General features: G+C 34.5%; 3 protein-coding genes and 1 non-coding gene across 4 annotated transcripts; 1 reads left to right on the forward strand and 3 right to left on the reverse strand.

Annotated features, from left to right (window-relative positions):
* Window positions 1–135: 135 nt before the first annotated feature.
* Window positions 136–4,052, reverse strand: LOC145631296 (protein neprosin-like). The gene is made up of 7 exons (XM_081683379.1): window positions 3,867–4,052; window positions 3,146–3,232; window positions 2,809–3,015; window positions 1,634–1,804; window positions 1,357–1,410; window positions 1,054–1,200; window positions 136–501 (listed from the first exon to the last, which is right to left on the reverse strand). Exons 1-7 carry the CDS (start codon window positions 4,050–4,052, stop codon window positions 136–138), a joined length of 1,218 nt encoding a protein of 405 aa, XP_081539505.1.
* A 1,113-nt stretch (window positions 4,053–5,165) lies between these two features.
* LOC145630027 (subtilisin-like protease SBT5.4) lies at window positions 5,166–11,092 on the forward strand. Its single transcript, XM_081682265.1, has 12 exons — window positions 5,166–5,297; window positions 5,510–6,516; window positions 7,262–7,371; window positions 7,469–7,566; window positions 7,766–7,927; window positions 8,138–8,249; window positions 8,374–8,911; window positions 9,081–9,178; window positions 9,272–9,517; window positions 9,610–9,724; window positions 9,806–10,019; window positions 10,133–11,092. The coding sequence occupies exons 3-12, from the start codon at window positions 7,277–7,279 to the stop codon at window positions 10,690–10,692; spliced, it is 2,238 nt and encodes a 745-aa protein (XP_081538391.1). The 5' UTR covers window positions 5,166–5,297; window positions 5,510–6,516; window positions 7,262–7,276; the 3' UTR covers window positions 10,693–11,092.
* A 6,021-nt stretch (window positions 11,093–17,113) lies between these two features.
* On the reverse strand, window positions 17,114–17,193 carry TRNAL-UAG (transfer RNA leucine (anticodon UAG)). Its single transcript has one exon. It is a non-coding gene; the product is annotated as a tRNA-Leu (tRNA).
* Window positions 17,194–17,585: 392 nt separating this feature from the next.
* Window positions 17,586–21,628, reverse strand: LOC145630028 (protein HOTHEAD-like). Its single transcript, XM_081682266.1, has 5 exons — window positions 21,058–21,628; window positions 20,195–20,836; window positions 19,172–19,569; window positions 18,008–18,573; window positions 17,586–17,902 (listed from the first exon to the last, which is right to left on the reverse strand). The coding sequence occupies exons 1-5, from the start codon at window positions 21,134–21,136 to the stop codon at window positions 17,866–17,868; spliced, it is 1,722 nt and encodes a 573-aa protein (XP_081538392.1). The 5' UTR covers window positions 21,137–21,628; the 3' UTR covers window positions 17,586–17,865.
* Between the last annotated feature and the right edge of the window lie 53 nt (window positions 21,629–21,681).

The following is a 21,681-nucleotide window of genomic DNA, read 5'->3' on the forward strand; positions in this document are numbered from 1 at the left end:
GATATCACACCATGAGCTAGTAATTATCTTGATTATTACAGGAACAATATTATTCCAAGCTACAATCTATGAATGCATAATATTACGCTGTTGATCTTGGACCATCCAATAATTTCTGGTACAATAAAAACACTCTTAAGTCGTAAAATCAGGTCCTCCAAAGAGAACTTCGGCACCATCCAAGAATTGAGCATTGTAAAGATCAGGTGAATTCGCGAAAACATCCATTTTAAGAGATTCATCAGGGATGAGACCATAGGTTGAGTTAACAACATGGACTATAGCTTGGCATGTTTTGAGCAAGTCGTCCGCCACGAAATGACCTGAACCCATGGGAGTCTTTGAAGGCTCAATAGAAGGATTATACACCTTACCACCAACTTGAACATTTGTTGCAGAATCACTCATTTCTGGCAACAATTCCTTTGGCCAATATCCTATATATTGATTTGTTGCTTCTGGTAGGCTCTCCACTATCCACCAATTTTGTGTTTTTGGGTCCTATATTTCAACAACAATCCAATTTAATGTCATGTTACATGATCTGAATGTATATAATATATGACATTTATGAATGATACTTAGATTAGCGTTTTGAATTAGGGGTTGATCACATTTACTGAACTGAACTGAATTAAAATGAATATTTTATGAGAGAAGTAAATTAGGAGCTAAACTGAACTGAACTGATTGAAACTGAACTGAACTGGACTGAATAGAAGTGAAATTAAGCTGAAGTGAACAGACCCTTAATCATGTCAAAAGGTATTTTGTTACAACTTACTAAGGGTTTGTTCACATTTACTTAATTTCAGTTCAGTTCAGCTATAATCAGTTCAGTTCAGTTCAGCTCTTAATTTTCCTCTCTCATAAAATATTCATTTCAGCTCAATTCAGCTCCAATCAGTTCAGTTCAGCTCAGTAAATGTGAACTTGCCCTAATTTTTCATAAGAACCCATGCATTTTGACTTTTGAGTTATGTGTTTTAATTGTCATACATTAATTATTTCACATAAACTAAACAACCAAGTGTGTACTTTGTTGAGGCATACCTTGATAATTCCAAGCAACATAAATCTCGTGCTTTTATCATACTCCGAAAAATAGGTCAATTCATCTCCCATATGACGGAGTTGGTTTACTTGAACAAACCCGGGGCAAAGCATGTTAAAGCACCCTGTCTTACCAAATCCATCCGCCTGACCAATACAGAAAAATAATTTAAATATATATATATATATATATATATATATATATATATATATATATATATATATATATATATATATATATAATTCCCTATTAAATCGGAAAAATCTAAAACAAATACTCGTAACAAGATATAAGTAGCTTACCGTCCACAAATTAAATGTTCGTGCTTTTCTATCTCCATATAATTGTTGGTTGAACTGTTGAAGATCAATACATAACAATATCTAGAATTAGTCATGTACATATAAATGTACGGAGTATTATATTAGCTATAATATGGGATTTCTATTAAAACATGTAGTGTAAAATGTAAATGTGTATTATCTTACTCGTAAAACTAGCATAGTCAATTAACTCTACTCGAGAGAGATTAAATTTCGTGTACATTATTATTAGTTACGAGTGAAGTGAATGACTTACAGTGTATCCATACTCGATGCTGTTAAATGGACCGTCAACACCACTACCAATTCGCAAGGAAGCTGCACTAGTTTGAGCAGGAATCGCGATTGTCAAATTAAAAAGTGCTATTGCAGCCCTTGCTCCTAGGTATTTTTCTGACGTTCCATTTGGAGTTCCTGCTCCTGCATACTGTATAGTATGTATATACACAAATACAAGTACAAATTTATTTTTACATACATAACTAGTTAGTGACCCGGGCAATGCCCCGGGCTTGTTTATCTTCTTCATATTCAATTACGTACATGACAAATAATTACATGGATTATATCCTTTTTAAAAAAATGTACTCCGTAGTATTGTTTTCAAATTGGATGCACGAATGGATCATCAAACCAATATTCAACCACCGAGCATAGGTAGTGAATAATGAAAATTTTTACACACACTAACTTTTAGAACTTTGAGTGAACTATAAAGAAAATCAACCAATGAAATCTCATATTAAAATATAGCAATTCTTACATATTACACAATCATCGAACCAAAATGCTACTTATTGCTTAAAACATATATAGCCCATAATTAATTTGGGGTGATTTATTAAAAGTGTAAAAATATGAGTTAAGTATGCAAAATATATCCATTGCATTCCAAGGTAGGTAGAGTAAACAAATACTTACCTAGCTCAATACTGGCCTAGTAAAATGTTTCTCCAAGAGGTTTAGACCATTTAGTATATCATTTCCTTAGATAGTTAATTTATAGGGATAAATATATTGAATACATATCGGTTACATATTTTACAAATTAAATGGGTCAAAGCAATTTTAAAACATTTTAATTATTCATCTTATCAATTGTGACCAAACTAAATACTAATAATGGCTAGCCTATTGGTTTCCAAGTAACATCTTCTCTTTCTTTAAATTTAGAATCAATATTTGATTGATCATTATTATTATAAGGTGACGTGGCAAAAAATTTAAAGTGATCATTATTATCAAACACATTATTTAGATACAATACTACAATTGCAAAAGTGACGTGGCAAAAAATTTAAAGTGATGTGGCGAAATGACAAAAAAGAATTGACAAATGGCAAAATGGCACTCCTTGTCTTGGAGTTTTAATAATAATATAGATTAAATTTTTCGACGTAACATTAAATTAAACAAAATCAACGAACATACATAATTTCCTTGTGAGGGAGTAAATGGTGGTCCTCCGGTCATTGTACGATAATGGCTTAAAACCGTATTTGCCGTGACCAAATCCTCCTTTCGTGTTCTTCGAATGGGTACCGTTCCTGGAGGACATTGTGGGACTTTGGACGGTAATTTATGTTCTTGATCAAGTGACATTCCCAGCTTTTTTAGCAGTAATGAACTAGGTTTCATCTGTAGGGTTTTTGAAAAAGAATAAATTAATGTGAGTTATTACTTAACAAATGGATATTACCGTGAGTTATTAGGAGGAAGATGGTGAATTATTAATTAATTAACAGGTTACGGATTAATATTAATTTACCTGGATCCTGTGATTTTTGAGTTTTGGATGATCAAATGCAGGTTGTTTGTGTATATCAATGCAATCGATAATGCTTCCATCATCTTTCTACACGAAGATTAAAAATTACATATATGATGTTAAATACTTAACACTATTGTACATACAACTAATTTATTATATACTTCATATGTTTTTGGTATAAGGATAAATTTTTTTTAACAATGCCCAAGAATTTCACATAATTGAAACCAAAATTGAGAAATTAGTCAACCTACCAATCTACGCGTATTGCAAATTTATAATCAAATCAATTTAATTGTTATTTTACTTTGATTTTTTTTTTATTTATTTTTTTATTTTTTTGACAAATACTTTAATTATGTCTTATATATATTGGAAATTTCTAATTTTCAAATTAATATAATTAGCATTTTTTTTTTAACAAATTAAAGGCTTTTCCTTACCCACTGCCTACATTCACTACATCATATGAAAACTAATGTTTAATTAATAAAAAGTCAATTTTAAATAAATTCAACATGAAATTTTTCAAAGAAAATCAATAAAAGTAATTACACCAACAAGAAAAGTTAACTTTAAAGGACTAAAACTATTTCATCACCATAAAAACAAAACACCAAGATTTGATAAAAAATCAATAACCAATACTCCCACTATAATATTAGGTTAAACAACAAAAAAAAAAAAAAAAAAAAAAAAAAAAAAAAATCCAAAGTACCTGTAAACTTAGAATGGGTGGTTTGTTCAAGTTCTTAAGACGTGTTTCAAGCTCTAAATCTTCATAGGATAAATTAATCTCCTTCCGACCTTCAACACGTTCACCAAAGTTCGAAATCAATGCTAAAAAAACAACTACAATTCTCATAAAAACCCATACATTAATATTCCTAAGTCTGCCTACCATGTTTATTTATTTTTTATTTTTTCATACAAGTATTTTGTAAGAATGAAACTTAGCCTATGTTACTGATTATTTATTATATATATATAAGAAACATTTTAATTGAGAAGGTTATATAAAAATTTCCAAATTCATGGAATATACACATTCTAGCCATTGTTTCATTAGGAAAGTATTTGGTAGATTAGGAAAAAAATCAATATTTTAAATGAGGCATGATTTTGTCTGTAATAATTGATATCACTATAATTTAAAGAAAATAATGATTGAGGTGATTTTTTTCTATTTTTAGGGTGACTTATTTCCTTATGTTACAAATAATTTTAGGGGAATTTTCTAAGGTACCCTTGCTTAAGGTCAAGTGGAATGATAGAGTACAAAAACATATTCTTGGGCCGCAGCCATAAGCATAAGCTATTGGTTGAGATGGTCCATTAATATGGTATCGGAGCTAGTATATACAATATAAATTGCCTCTATAGTGTAATAGCCTCTATGGTGTGTTTACTCCATGACTTCTTTTTGCTTTCTATATATTAACCATATTATAGAGTACACTTTTTCTTATTGATTGATCCATGCATGTTACAAGTATTACTTATATAATGACTTTCATTTTGTTTTCCATGATCAATAAATGATTTTGAATTTGATTCAAAAGATTGATAAATAGTGCATAAATCAAAGTGTGGCATACCATTATACCAATGAGGTTATTACACTATAGAGGTTATTACACCCAACTAATCACACTTGATTACTCGTTTTTAGACAGGATTGGAGTTGGGCTTTAATTTTTTTTCCCTTTTGATTCAGCTTAAAACCACTATCACTATTAGCGGCTTTAGAAAAGAGACCGCACCTAACTAATAAATCAAAGTTACAACCCTTCAAATCACTCATGTCTAAAAATGATTAGACGCGTTTAGACATGATCATACATTGATAGAGTATATAACATATTCCTGAACCTTAACCATTTAGTTGATTTAGTCCACTTATTTGGTATCGAAACCAATGTGACATAAAGGTCACGGGTGCAAATGTCATCCATCATCCCTTAAGAGTGGAATTAATTCACATCACAAAACGCTTTCATGTTAGGGAGAGTGTTATAAAAGAATCATGAATTGGCAAAATCATCTTCACTTCTCTTCCTCTTCTTACAATGTCTATTCAAACCCTTCAAGTCACTCATTAATTCTGCGTTACTTGATGCCTGAAGATCGTTCTTGCACTTCTTAACCGGTAAATTTTTTCATGCATTATATCTTTCTATAATTTACATCATGATTCTGTATCAAATAAATTTCTTGAGCTTTGAATGATACCATTTGCACTTCTGCATGATTAATGAATTGGGTATAATTTTAATTTGCTGTTTTTATTCTTTGATGTTGCCAATTTTGGATATTAATTCATATTTATGTAATTTATTTTTTATTGCTCTGTGTTTGCAGTTGTGCTTTGCATTTTAATTTGATGCTTTGAAACCCAGAAGATTTCGGGCTATGAATTATTGTTTGTTTGTTTTTTGGATTAATGGGTTTATGGGGTTCGAATTTTTTGATGCAATTTTGACTTGATTGATGATAATGGTCAAATAAATCTAATCTATAGAAGATTGGGATTTAGGGTTTTTTGGATTCTATGGTTTTGGACTTTTGGTAAAGTGTAATTCCAGTGCTCAATTAAGACCATTTATGAAGAATTCCGAATTGGATCATCTTTTAGTAGGAGAACATCTTCATATAGTGAATTAGGAAGAATGCCATTGCCATTGGTAGTCCAAAAGTATTTTTTGATTGAGATAAGCAAGACAACTCCAATGGACCTTCGTCAAGATAGCTTGATCTCTCGGAATTTGTGTGTTTCTCTTCATTATAGGACCATTGATAATCATCTTTTACTTTGTGTTTATCTTGTGGGTATTTCAATACTATTCCCAAGTTCGGATTGGTATGTCTTGAGCTCGGTGCTTCCTCGAGTATGTGTGATGTCTTTGATGGGAGATGGGTATCGGACTACAACTATCCTTTGTATAATTCTTCACCATCTTCGGTGTGTCCTTTTGTGGAACAAGGTTTCAATTGCTTGAGTAATGGGAGATTGTTAGAAAGGATAAATACTAATTTAGAAAGGAAGCCCGAAAATGGTGACATTGATCCTTGATTTGAATGCATTTAACATATTGGAAAGGCTTAAGAGAGTTTACGAAGTGAAAGGAACATAAGTACATAACGAAAACTATGAGACACTTGGTTTCATTCCTTTATATGTGGAATTCTACCTGTCTGTTTTCCTTGTACAACTTGGTATCGCGACAAAGCATTCTCCAAAGAGAGTGAAGTCAACTCTTATGCCAGACTAATGGATGACATTAGCAAGGAGTGGGTTAATGGCTTAATGCAGATGCAATTATATTCAACTCACGACATTGGTGGATATCGTCAAAGTTATGTGAAATGTAAGTCTTCTGTTGCATATTAAAGTATGTGATTCAAGACTCATTTGCAGTTTTTTTGCTAACTTTATAATTCATCATTCATTGTTTCTGTACTTACATGGCATTAATTTTGTTATGCAGCCATTGATTCTTTTTTTAAAAAAAAATTCTAAATTAATATAATACAACAAGATCGATACCTCTTTGAAAATTAATACAAGATAAAATTTTTTTTTAAAAAAAAAAAAATCAACTAGTCATTACTTATCTACTATCCATTTAAACATAAGTATAGATTCTAAAATTATCCTAAGGATGGATTTTTCACTTGATTGGTTATGTTAAACATACGTGTATTTCAACTTTTTTACCGACTAAAATAAGATAAATAATGTATTACGAGTAATATAAAAATTATATCCCATAAAATTTTTAATGATAAAAAAACCAGATACCTATACTTAGGCTAGACTTCAGCTCTAATTAGTACTTCGTATAATAATTAGAGCCTTGAAGATACCTATAATGCTGTAAAGCTTTCGCATATTTTTACTTTGAATTCTACTTGAAAATAATACACAAATAGCCATGAAGATCGCCTTGTTTTTTCTTGTGCTTTCTCTACTGCATGTATCCTCAATTGCTGTAAAACAGGTAAATAACTCCCTCTCTTTATAATTCTTGAAATTATGTAATGGTACTTATCTACTTGACAACTTAACTTAAATTTGTGTACTTGTCTAAAAATTTTGTATCAATTGTATAGTCATACATAGTGTATATGGGAGCACATTCACATCCCGAAGATGCAACAATGGAGGTTTTTGATCGAGTGACAGATTCTCATCACAAATTCCTTGCAACTTTCCTTGGAAGGTACATATACATAGGAATTAGGAATTTTTCATGGTTAGTATATACAAATTATACACATACTTTGTATTTATTTATTTATTTATTTTTGCGTAAACAGCCTTGAAGAGGCAAGGGATGCAATAATCTACTCATATACAATGCATATTAATGGTTTCTCTGCTATCCTTGAAGAGCATCATGCAGCGGAAATAGCAAGTTAGTAACATTGAGTAAATTTTTTTATATTTCAAATCTTATTTATGAATATACTTTTTTAAACTACAATAAAATAAAAGTATACTCAGGTACATTAAGTCTAGTATATGATGATTTTTATTATTATTGGCGTGTATATTACAATATCCTTCTCTTTAATCAAAACTTATACTGTTTGTTTTTAATTTAAACTATGCAGAACATCAAGATGTTATTTCAGTGATTCCTGATAAAGTGATGGAATTACACACTACACACTCTTGGGATTTCATGTCACTAGAAAATAATGATCTACCTAGTGTTTCATGGAAAAAGGAAGCTCGATTTGGGGAAGATACCATTATTGGCAACCTCGACACTGGTATTATCTTCAGCTACCTATTATGGAGTAACTCCTATAGATATACACATTCATGTGTATATTTTGCTTGTATGAAATGACAATTACGAGTAGTCACTAAAACATAAGAAGTGACTCATATACTCATATGAAAATATAATATACTCATGCCTAGCTTTTATAAACTATTTAACTATGCTTACATTAGATTAACTACTGCCTACTGGTTAGGTGTTTGGCCCGAATCTGAGAGCTTCAGTGACGTAGGCTATGGAACGATTCCATCAAGATGGAAAGGTTCTTGTGAGAACTCCAATAACACGGCTGGAGTTCATTGCAACAGGTTTAATTATTGTCCACTGCTTCTATTTCTTGCTCAAGACTTGTAAATCATACTTTGGACCTAATGTACAAAATTATGGAGTATGTGTTGAAACAATTGTATTTGCATGTTGAAATCATCTTAGGAAATTGATTGGAGCGAAATGTTTCAACAAAGGATACAAAGCTTCTGGTGGAAGTATTTCGAAATCAATGGAATCAGCACGAGACTACAATGGTCATGGGTCACACACCCTTTCAACAGCCGGAGGCAATTTTGTGCCCGGAGTAAGCATAAACGGTATCCCTTTTGGGACAGCAAAAGGCGGATCACCAAGAGCACGAGTTGCTTCATACAAAGTCTGTTGGTCTTCAATCAACGGAAGTGCTGGATGTTTGACTTCTGACTTGTTAGCAGGTTTTGACATGGCCATTCAGGACGGTGTTGATGTGGTGTCCATATCGGTTGGAGGTACAAGTTCTGACTACTTTGATGATGTAACTGCCATTGGAGCCTTTCATGCATTTCAGAAAGGTATTGTTGTGGTGTGCTCTGGTGGAAATTCTGGGCCTTACTCTGGCTCTGTCACAAATGTTGCTCCTTGGATTATCACTGTCGCTGCAAGTACTATGGATAGAGAGGTCCAGTCGTTTGTTGAACTCGGTAATGGGCTCCGTTTCAAGGTAAACTAGCTCCATGAGTTGTGGAATTAGGTAACTTTTACAAAACACTAGTAGCAACATGAGGTCTAATAGTACCAATGGATAATATAATTATTGATTAGATTACCTCATTGAAACATGTATTCATATAGATTCATTCTAGTTAAATTTTTGCTTCATCATTGTGCAGGGTTCAAGCCTATCACAAGCATTGCCAAAAGATACACAATATCCACTCATCTCTGCTGCTGATGCAAAACTTGCCAATGCATCTGCTAATGATGCGGCGTAAGGACAATTTTTTATTTTTTTTTTCAATGTTAACAGTCTTAATACGCATACCATTTTTAGTGACTGATTTATTTGTTCGTGTACGTGTAGCCTTTATTGCATGGAAGGTACATTAGATGAGAAAAAGGTGAAAGACAAGATCTTGGTCTGTCTTAGGGGAATCACTGAGAGATTAGACAAAGGCTTGCAAGCTAAACGTGCTGGAGCGGCTGGCATGATCCTTTGTAACGACGAATCTCATGGGAATCAGACCACAGCTGATCTTCAAGTCCTTCCTGCTACAAATATCAATTTTCAAGATGGAATAGCTTTACTCAATTACATCAATTCCACACAGTAATAAATTTTATCTATACTATATATGTCATTCCTCTGTTTAATTCCTGTTTTTGGGTTTTTATTTATTCTACAAACTTCGTCTTTTATAGGAAGCCCACAGCTTACCTCACCGCCCCAAAACAAAGTTTTGGTGTCAAACCAGCTCCTCGTATTGCTGAATTCTCCTCAAGAGGCCCAAATCCAATTACACCAGAGATTTTGAAGGTCTGTTAAAAAATTACAGGTCTAGATTAGTTGAAAATGTATGTATAACACTGAGGCCTATATCTTCTATGTGTTTTACAGCCTGATATTACAGCACCAGGTGTCGATGTCATTGCTGCATACAGTCCTGCAGTAAGTCTAACCGGAATACCTGATGATGACCGGAAAGTTTCTTTCATGATAGACACTGGTACATCTATGTCTTGCCCTCATATATCTGGTATCGCTGGCCTTCTTAGGACGATGCACCCTACATGGAGTCCTGCTGCTATCAAATCTGCTATAATGACTACTGGTAAACCAATCTATTCTTATTATAATTGTGACCAACCTTCTTAATGGTATGTACATTTTCATAATTACTAACAAATAGTATGTTGTGATGTTATGTTTGTTTTTCATTTACAGCTAGAACTAGAGACAACACTATCAACCCAATGGGAGATGAAGTTTACGGCAAGGCTACACCATTTGGTTATGGTGCAGGACATGTCAGACCAAACCGTGCCATGAATCCTGGGTTAATCTATGATCTAACCACAACAGATTACTTGGACTTTTTGTGTGCACTTGGATACAACAAGACTAACATTGAAACCTTATATACTGGCCAATACAAATGTTCAAACTCAACCTCTAGCAAAAATACTGTTTTGAATCTGAACTATCCGTCGATTACAGTTCCTAATCTTTCAGACTCCACAACTGTTACTAGGACTGTAACGAATGTGGGATCTCCCGGAGTCTATGTTGCTCGTGTTCGCCAACCATCCGGAGTATCAATTACTGTGAAGCCAAAGGAATTGAAGTTTGAGAAAATTGGAGAGAAAAAGAAGTTTGAGGTGACTCTGACATCAAAAGGTCCAAAGTCTGAAGACTACAAGTTTGGAGAGTTATTATGGTCAGATGGCAAGCACTTTGTTAGAAGTCCTATAGTAGTTGCTAGTTGCTACTTCTGGTTGATGTAATTAGGAAATAGGTTTTAGCTTTTTAGGTTATTAGAGTTAAATGTGGTAGTATGGTTACTTATTTAATACGAAGTAGTAATTAGGGGAAAAAAAAAAACTGTATATATAATTATAACGAGTTAATAGTGAGTTAGCTACTGCCAGTAAACTTATACTATAGGCTATCTATACTCCTTAAATTCTAAATTCTTTCCAATTTGTTTAGCTTGAAGCAAATTGTGCATTGCTCTGTAATATTTACCAATTTCTATTTGAAATCGCGATTTTAGTGTGACAATGTAATGATACAGATGCTACATTACCACACAAGTACACACCTTATGCTTTAAACTTGCTATCACTTTGGTATGTAGGGGTCGTTTGGTTTGTACTTCATCGATGTTATGTATGAGGTGCAGATACCAACGCCTCTAGCCGAAAAAACGAGTTCAACATACAATGTACTTTCTCCGTTCTTTATTACTTGACCCGCTTTGACTTTTACACTATTCACCACCCCTCCTTTGACCGTCTTTTGTGAATAATATGTAAGGAATAATATATTCATGTATGATCTCTTTGGATTCGTCTCAATAAGTACTATCATAATATATAACTTTTATAATTTTTACTTATGGAGACATGGAAGAGTGAGAAGATGCCATTTGAGTTAGCTTGCGTTGATCTTGACATTAAGTGGTTGGGGATTAGGTGGATCCATTTAGACGTTGTTGATAATGCTTTAGATCCTGAGGAGCTGTTAGTAGAAAGATTGATTGGAACAACAAAAACAAATAATGGATCTAGGCTTGTACGAAGAACACTTTCCTAAAAAGGTTATTCACCCCACCGTACTAACAAGGCTATGATGAACACGTTTTTGGGATACAAAGATATACACTCAAGAGCGTTTAGTACTAACGATCATGAGACCCTAGAGTTTTTGGGGAAAACAGAGAAAAGAGGATTGCAATATATATAAGCCACTTAGCCCACTTGGAACCATATATGATCATTATTTGTTGTCATAAATGTTCGTGGTAAGCTTGAATTAATGAAATCGGTGCAAGTTGTAAACCGGTAAATTAGTCGTTTAAATGCAAATTGGATGGTTCCACCCACCCAATGGGACTCTTGAACGGTATTAGGGACCATGGTAAACATTTCAGCAATTTTAATTTCCGGGCGAAAAAAAAAGACATAAATTTCAAAATTGAAGGCTAATATCCACGCTTTTTGAGAAATTTTGGAGGATTCGGGGCCTGGTGTCGAAAAGTCTAGAAATTCTAGGGTATAAATCTCGTGGTCATTTAATGTCGTTGTGATTCATATATGATTATTATTTGTTGTCATAAATGTTCGTGGTAGGCTTGAATTAATGAAATCGCTCCAAGTTATAAATCGGTAAATAGGCCGTTTAAAGGCAAATTGGAAGGTTCCACTTACCCAATAGGACTCCCAAAGGGCATTCGAACCATGGTAAATATTTCGGCAATTTTTTGTTTTCGGGCGAAAAAAATAAAAAATATTCAAAATTAAAGGCTAATATCCACGTTTTTTGAGAAATTTTGGAGGTTTCAGGGCATGGTGTAAAAAAGTATTAATATTTTAGGGGATACATCTCGAGGTCATATAATGCCGTTTGAAACCATCTACTTTCATCATATGTTGTCATAAATGTTCGTATTATGCTTGAGTTAATGAAATCAGTGCAAGTTGTAAACCGATAATTAAATTGGCCGTTTAATAGCAAATTCGATGGTTCCACTAACCCAATTGGACTCCCGGAGGGTATTAGGGACCGCGGTAAACATTTCGGCAATTTTTATTTCCGGGCGAAAAAAAAAGTCCAGAAATTCCAAAATTGAAGACTAATATCCACGCTTTTTGATAAATTTTCGATGTTATTGGGCCCGGTGTCGAAAAGTCTTGAAATTTTATGGGATACATCTTGGGGTCGTATAATGCTGCTTGGAACCATATATGATCATTATTTGTTGTCATAAATGTTCGTGGTAGGCTTGAGTTAATGAAATCGGTGCAAGTTATAAACCGGTAAATAGGCCGTTTATAGGCAATTTGGATGGTTCTACCCACCCAAATGGACACTAAAAGGGTATTAGCGACCATGGTAAACATTTTGTCAATTATTATTTCTGGCCGAAAAAAGTTTAAAAATTCAAAAATTAAAGGCTAATATGCACGTTTTTTTAGAAAATTTTGAGGTTTCATGGCCCGTTATCGAAAAGCATTGAGATTCTTGGGAATACATCCTAGGGTCATATAATGTCGTTTGGAACCATATATGATCACTATTTGTTGTCATAAATATTCGTGGTAGGCTTGAGTTAATGAAATCGGTGCAAATTGTAAACCGATAAATTGGTCGTTGAAAGGCAAATTGGATGGTTTCACGGTTTCACCCACCCAATTGGCCTCTCGGAGGGTATTAGAGACCATGGTAAACATTTCGGCAATTTTTATTTCCGGGCGAAAAAAAGTCTAAAAATTCAAAAATTGAAGGCTAATATCCACGCTTTTTGAGAAATTTTGAATTTTTCGGGCCCCGGTGTCGAAAAGTTTTGAAAATCTATGGGATACATCTCAGGGTCATATAATGTCGTTTGGAACCATGTATGATCATTATTTATTATCATAAATGTTCGTGGTAGGCTTGACTTAATGAAATCGGTGCAAGTTGTGAACCGGTAAATTGGTCGATTCAAGGCAAATTGGATGGTTCTACCCACCCAATGGGACTCCCGAACGGTATTAGGGACCATGGTAAACATTTCGGCAATTTTTATTTTCCGGCGAAAAAAGTCAAATTTCAAAATTGAAGGCTAATATCAACGCTTTTTGAGAAATTTTCGAGGATTCAGTGCCTGGTGTCGAAAAGTCTTGAAATTCTTGGGGATACATCTCGGGGTCATTTAATGCCATTTTGAACCTTATATGACTATTATTATTTTTCATGAATATTCGTGGTAGGCTTGAGTTAATGAAACCGGTGCAAGTTATAAACCAGTAGATAGGTCGTTTAAAGGAAAATTAGATGGTTCCACCCACCCAATTGGACTCCCAAAGGGTATTAGCGACCATGGTAAAAATTTCGGAAATTATTATTTCCGGGAGAAAAAAAGTTTAAAAATTCCGAAATAAAAGGCTAATATCCACGTTTTTTGAGAAACTTTGGAGGTTTCGGGCCCGGTGTAAAAAAGTATTAAAATTTTAGGGGATACATCTCGGGGTCATATAATGCCGTTTGGAACCATATAGATCATTATATGTTGTCATAAATGTTCGTAGTAGGCTTGAATTAATGAAATCCGTGCAAGTTGTAAACCGATAATTAAATAGGCCGTTTAAAGGGAAATTGGATGGTTTCACCCACCCAATTGACCTCTCGGAGGGTATTAGAGACCATGGTAAAAATTTCGGCAATTTTTTTTTCATGGCGAAAAAAATAAAAAAATTACAAAATTGAATACTAATATCCACGCTTTTTGAGAAATTTTGGAGGTTTCGGAGCCCGGTGTCGAAATGTCTTGAAATTTAATGGGATACATCTCAGGGTCATATAATGCTGTTTGGAACCATATATGATCATTATATGTTGTATTAAATATTTGTGGTAGGCTTGAGTTAATGAAATCGGCGCAAGTTGTAAACCGGTAAATTAGCCGTTAAAAGGCAAATTAAATGGTTCCACCCACCCAATTGGACTCCTGGAGGGTATTAGAGACCATGGTAAACATTTCGGCAATTTTTATTTCCAGATGAAAAAATTCAAAAAATTCCTAAATTGAAGGCTAATATCCACGCTTTTTGAGAATATTTGGGGTTTTCGGGGCCCGGTGTCAAAAATTCTTTAAATTCTAGGGAATACATCGCGGGGTCATATAATGTCGTTTGGAACCATATATTATCATATTTCTTGTCATAAATGTTCGTGGTAGGTTTGAATTAATGAAATCGGTGTAAGTTGTAAACCGATAAACTGGTCGTTTAAAGGCAAATTGGATGGTTCCACGCAACCAATTAGACCCCTGGAGGGTATTCGAAACCATGGTGAACATTTCGGTAATTTTTATAACCGGGCGAAAAAAAGTCAAAAAATTCCAAAATATAAGGCTAATTATCCACGTTTTTTGAGAAATTTCGAATGTTTCGGGGCCCAGTGTCGAAAAGCACTGAGATTTTAAGGGATACATATCGAGGTCATATAATGCCGTTTGGATCAATATATGATCATTATATGTTGTCATAAATGTTCATGGTAAACTTGAGTTAATGAAATCAGTGCAAGTTGTAAACCGGTAAATTGATCGTTTAAAGGCAAATTGGATGGTTCCACCCCGCCAATTGTACTCCCGGGGGATATTAGGCACTATGGTAAACATTTCGGAAATTTTTAGTTCCGGGTGAAAAAAAAGTCAAAAAATTCCAAAATTAAAGGCTAATATCCACGAATTTTGAGAAATTTTGGAGGTTTCGGGTGGAGTTGCCAATTTGGGTAAACGGGTTGAGTTTGGGTCGGTAATAATGGGTCGGGTCAACTCGGGTCAGTTCTATTTAGATTAATTCCATAACTTATGCGGGTCGGGTTATGGTTGGGTCATGCTTGAGTCGAGTCACGTCGGGTCATACGTCTTATCGGGTATGGGTCGGGTTTATAACAGTTGGGTTACATTCGGGTCGGGTGAACAATAGGTCGGGTTTAATTCGGGTTTTCACGGGTTAGGTTAATTCTCGGGTTTGGTTCAAGTTAATAAATTGCGGGTTGGAATCAGGTTGGGTTATTCTGTTTTGAGTTGGATTCGGTTCAAGTCAATAATTTGTGGGTTTTAATCAGGTTGGGTCATTTCCAAGTCGAGTCATTCTTGGAGTCAAGTCGAGTTATGTTCAAGTCAATAATTTGCAGGTTACAATCAGATCAGGTCATTTTCAAGTCAGGTAATATTTAGGTTTAACTAACGATAAATAGATAATTATCATTTTTATCAAGCTAACTTTTTCCTTTGACTATAATATATATGGTAATATACTAGGGAAATATAGTTTATAATTTAGGAAGATAATTGTCTCCTTTGACTATACAACAAATATATACTATATTTAACTCTTAAACTAGTGAGTAGCCCGAGCGTTGCCCCGGGTTGCTACTTTTGTAATTGTACAATAAGAGTATTTTTTTTTAATGGATTTTGTATTATGCAATTGTCTTTTTGTAAGCAAACTTTTTTTTTTTTTTTAATAAAGTAAAAGATAGTTTTGGCACATCAATTTAACAATAATGAAAACAAAGAGTAAAAGGAAGTTTTTTTTTTTCTTAAACAATGGGGAATAAAGAGTCTAGATGTCAAGGTAATTCAGTACCCGCCTTAAATCATTAATACTATCTTTTTATTTTTTATTTTTTTGAATGAATGTTTGTGTTTTTTTTTAATAACTAAACTACGTGGTTTATATATATATTCCTTTTTCATATTTGTAACATGTTTGATAATTGGCTTAGATGGTTGAAGAGTTAATTTTGTTAGAAGTAGCTCGCGGTTCGAATCTCCTTATATTCAAATTTTTAATATGAAGTGATGATGTGGTATGATGATATGTTGGGTAGGTGACATGGCATCATGAAGGTGTTGTGAAATGACATGGCGTTATGAAATGCTTATGAAGTGACAAGGCGTAATTTGGAGGGGTTTACGTGGAACATTGACGTTTTTATAAACACCTTTTAATATATAGTGTAGATTTGAGGATGATGTTCCTTTCTTTTGCTAGTCTGGACCGACTTGGTCTCCCTAGACAAAGATCAACAATAATAAGGTGGTCTAATTTGCATTTAAGGTGATTTGAAATCGGGTCATGAACAATTTGGGTTGAATTTAGGTCGAGTCAATAGCAAGTCGTGTTGATTTCGAGTCGGGTTAGTAACAGGTTGTGTTGAATTTTTTGGTCGGGTTAGTAATAGGTGTGGTAAAATTCGGGTTGGGTCAATAACAAGTCGGGCTGAATTTAGGTCAGGTCAATAATAAGTCAGGTTGATTTCAGGTCGGGTTTGTAATAGGTTAGGTTAAATTCGGGTGGGGTTAGGAACGGGTTGGGTTGAATTCAAGTAAGGTTAGTAACAAGTCGGGTTAAATTCAGGTTTTGACAGGTTAAAACGGATTTGGGTCAATTTCGGTTCAAGTCGGGTTCGGTTCAGGACAATAATTTACGGGTTATATTCGGGTCGGGTCATCTCTAGGTCAGTTCATGTTCGGGTCTCACGTACTCGGGTCTCACGTACTCGGGTCTAGGGTTGGTTTCAAGTCGGGTTTGGGTCACCATTTTTTCGGGTTCAGATGGGTCGTTTAATAATCGGATTTGAGTCGTGTCAAGTTTTGACAGCTCTAGTTGCACATTTCCTAAAAAAAAAAAAGTTTCAAAAAAAAAATGACAGCTGTGGGATTTGAACCCACGCCCTCTCGGACCAGAGCCTAAATCTGGCGCCTTAGACCACTCGGCCAAACTGTCAGGTGTTAACTTCTTAAACAATTAAATACTAGACACCAATTAAAAAAAAAAAACGCAATCATACAGTAAGCATTTGATTTGATTTATTAATCATCGTCTTAATTTTTCCTCGGTTAAAATAAATTTACTCCTTAATAATGTATTATAGTTTATGCAGGTGCTTGGATGTGGAAGATCAATCTTGCTGCTGTTTCGCGGTGTTTCGGTGTAAGGTATGTTGAAGATATAGTATGATAGTTGTACTGCATTACATTAGTTATGAATATATGATACTATCAGTCCAATATTTCTGTTAGTTCTTGCAAAAAAAGTTGCTAAGTAAAGACAAAAGTTTATACTTTTATCATGCATCATCTCAAATATAAGCAATTTCCGTAAATTGATTGCCAGGGAGGCTACAAGATGGGGTCTAATTTAGCCAAACATTTGAATTGAATTTACATGTACTTGATCCTGTGATCTAATATTACAAAATACAGACTATATTTGTTCGTCGAATATGATTTATTTTTGTAAAAAAGTAGGTCCTATGTTTTGTAAGAGCTAATTTAGCTCAAACCATACATTATATAAACAATCAAATGTAAGGTTTTACAAAACAAAGAATCATGTATTCTTTTGGCTGCTTTTAACAAAGAATCATGTTTTCTTGTGGTTACTTTCCTTTGAGTCTTATCGTCGTTGTGCTAAAATCCTTTGTCCCATATATCTGCAATGCAAAGATATTATAGTAAGAAAACAGGAAGAGAAATTACCAGATAGGAGAACTTAAAAACTGATAATGAGTAAGGGTGATCATTGGCAACATAAATACCTTCCGAGCATCATCACAGTAGCTTGAGGATTGGTCCCTGGCGAGTCATAGAATGTAGACCCATCGATAACCCTTAAACCTACTGTGCCAAGAACCTTATAGTCCTTATCGACGACTTTATTAACTTGACAACCTCCATGATAATGCCATATACTCAATACTGTATCAATGCAAAACTGTTCCAAAGAAAGTGCAGTGGAAAAATGCCTTGGCCTTAAGTTTAGAGGGAAGTTGACAACAATGTTTATAAGTGCTTGTGTAGTCATTCCTGGTACACGGAACTTTGAGAAAGGTTCTGATTCTATGACCTTTATAATGGTCTCCATTCCCATAACACACCTTTGTAGGTCATCTGGATCTTGGAAATAGTTGAATCTGACAGCAGGATTGTCATTTGGATCTACGGTTGCTAGATGCAAATATCCTGAAGAGCGCGGACCAGCAATCTTTTCTAGGATACAGCCACTATTGATGGTTCCGTTCAATAGAGAATGCATGTATTCAATTGCTGTATCCAAGTCTCCTTGTGTAGTTATCACATTAGGTCCATCAGATGATTGGCTAGCCTGCACATATTCAACAATATCCTCTGTTACTATCCATATATCCAATAAACTTTATAATATTGTATAGCCTTGAATGTTGTGACATTTATGAATTATTCTTCATCTCACTGATGTTTATAATTCTAGATCACTCTTATCAATTGTCCATCGAAAATCAAAATGATATTAATTTACAAAAATACCTTACATCTCACTATTACCTGACTTCTGCATCAGTTTCAAAATTGTTTTTTTTTTTTTTTTTTTTTTTTTTTTTTTTTTTTTTTTTGAGGAAATCAGAATTGCTTTATAAATCAAGTACATGATGGAAAACGATATTTTCAACTAGTAGCTAGTCTTCTGTTGTGCTTTTAAAAATGTTATCCTCCAACATAAAATATGACCTTTAATTATGGATATGGAGCTGTGACATATATTCATGCTTTTAATGTATACTTGAAAAGTTGAAATACAGCATTGCTTCACATGATGTGGATATGAAACTTAGTAATTTCACCTTTATCTACTTAATTTTATAAACTCGAGGTCAGATATCGACATCATTATATCTATTGATCAAATACTTCAATTGAATACAGGAGTTTTAGGGGCCTCAAACCTGGGAAGTCAGCATCTGAGCAGCTGAAGGAAGATTCTGCATGAAAGCTCGTACATTACTTGAGCCACTTGCTGCTTCAATGAAACTACCAAATTCAGTGATGCCAACAGCTTGAATCAGGGATGTTTCCACACTAATAGGAGAAGGAATGAACAACAGATTCATGGGATTATCAGCCATTCCTTGTCCTACCTGAGGCTGGTCCAACACCACTTCGATACCATGAAGCATAAGCTCAGTAGCTGGTCCAACCCCACTTAGCATCAGCAATTGTGGACTTCCTAGTGCACCTGCTGATAAAATCACCTCATTTGCTGCCCCTGGTCGTAGAAATGCTTTGTGCACGATTCCGACTGAATCCTTGAATATCACTCCATAAGCTCTTGGCTTCCCAAGCTCTGCATCAACACCAATGAATACAATCAAAATATGTCTCTGCTACTGCATTTTCAATCAGTAAGGTTCTATCTGGTCATTTATATATCTATTGGCTCTGCTAAGAGATTAGAAAACTGAAATAAGGCCTAAAGTATTTTGTCAAACCTCCTCTCTAAAACTCAGATAGCCTATTATATCTGTTTTAGTCTTGCAGTCTCTAGATCTTCGAATTTTTCAGTATCTAGATCTAGGCAAAATTTGTCTCAGTTAATCTATAAACATGCAATTCTATCAAAATTATAAAAATGACTTCTCCTACACTGCAGGGTCAGGGATTAAAAAAAATTATGCTAATGTCCAGAGCTAAACCCGAACTTCATGTGCTTCTCATAGATATAAGGAGACACTCTGTTACTTGGACTCGGGTATGTACTTAAGTGCCAAACTCGGCTACTTGCTATGAAATACTCCTTGATTTTGGTCCAAGACATAGTGTCAGAAGGTTGAGGATCTAACATGGGTACTTGAAGTGAAATGAAGAGTCCTGAGTAAACGGAGGAAAAATAAACAGAACTGCTAGCAGAGATCGTACAATTACTAATCAAACAATTTCTTATACTGAAAAAAAAAACACATCAGTCTTACCTCTCCTGCTGAACAAGATTTTCTGAGCTACAGCATACAGATAAACCGTAGCTCTTCGAGGATCGGCATACTCTAGCAAATCAGCAGCTGTATGTCTGTGACCATTGTTATCAAATATAGTCCCTCCAAATTTGGTGCCATGAATATGGTCATAGGTAAATCCATTATAAGGCTGCACACCTGCCTGCAGCAATCCATCTTTAACCGCGGTCTGAAACTGCAGCATTGGTGGCTCAAATGCCACCTTCCTCTCAACCCAAGCATACGACTGATTCACCAACCCATAATCCCATCCAACTTTAGCCACAAACTCAGGGGGAGCCCTTGTGTAGAACCCAGCATTGATGGCAGATCCTCCACCTAGAACACGAGCACGGGCGTTTAAGACACCGTCTTCTGATACAAATCCTTGTGACGGCGAAGATGGAGAAACATTAGCAAGATTAGCTCCGAATGAGCCTATATCTTCAACATTCTTGTTTCCATAAGGTACTCCTCCTCGCTCTAACAATAACACAGTTGCACCATCTGAGAGAGTTGCTGCTAGTGAACACCCTGCTGTTCCTCCTCCAACAACTATGTAATCAAAGTAGGAAACTGCAGGAGCCAATGTTGCTGGTTTCACAAAGGAAAAATGTGGGGCTGCAACATAGAAAAAAAAAAACATATTAATTCAAAAGATTAATTTTAATCTGTGTAATCACAAAAATGAAATGAGTAAGTATTATTCATGTTTCTTGTCACATAAACCATATACTATATGGTTTTTGTTAAATAAAAAGTTAAGTCGTCACACAACAATTATTTTACCTTTCACTTTTGTTTAATGAAAATACAAAGAGATAAAGAGGGATTGTACATACCTTTCTCAGCAAAAGAAGCATAAAAGAAAGAAACTCCAAAGATGAAAATGAAGGCGAGTTTACGACACTCAGAATCCATGAGCAAGGTAATCTGAAGGTTATAAATTTTGTGAAGAAGCAACAAAATATAATGGGAGGCAACTACTCGTCTTTAAATAAACTCGTAACGCCAATGCAGCTAGCACAAAGAAATTTTAGTGCATTTTCCTTTGAGGTAAAAAGATCTTCCCTTACACTTAGTCACAAAATAAGGTAATTATTGTTCAACAACATTTAGCTTTTTTTGTGACACATTCATCTAAAGATTATTGCAAGCTAGATTCTAGTAAGCATGCTAAATGCACATTCATCTCCTTCTCCTTCCCCTTCTCCCCCTCATATTTATAATTTCTCGGTATCGCCTCGTATTATTACTTTAAACACTACTTGATTACACAAAATCCTTGGAGGCTATTGATTGTGGGTTGTTAATTGTTGAAGTTGGTTCAAAAAGCTTGCACTTGCATTGTGAGCTAGACTTGTCTCCCCTACATCCTGTCATTTTCTTCATTTTTTTAAAATTTTGGTAAAATTATTTTATTTTTTTTTCTAGGGAAATGGTCATATATTTAGTACGTGGATCAA

This window comes from Chenopodium album, chromosome 5 (assembly GCF_948465745.1).
Source record: "Chenopodium album chromosome 5, dcCheAlbu1.1, whole genome shotgun sequence".
Taxonomy (NCBI): Eukaryota; Viridiplantae; Streptophyta; class Magnoliopsida; order Caryophyllales; family Amaranthaceae; genus Chenopodium; species Chenopodium album.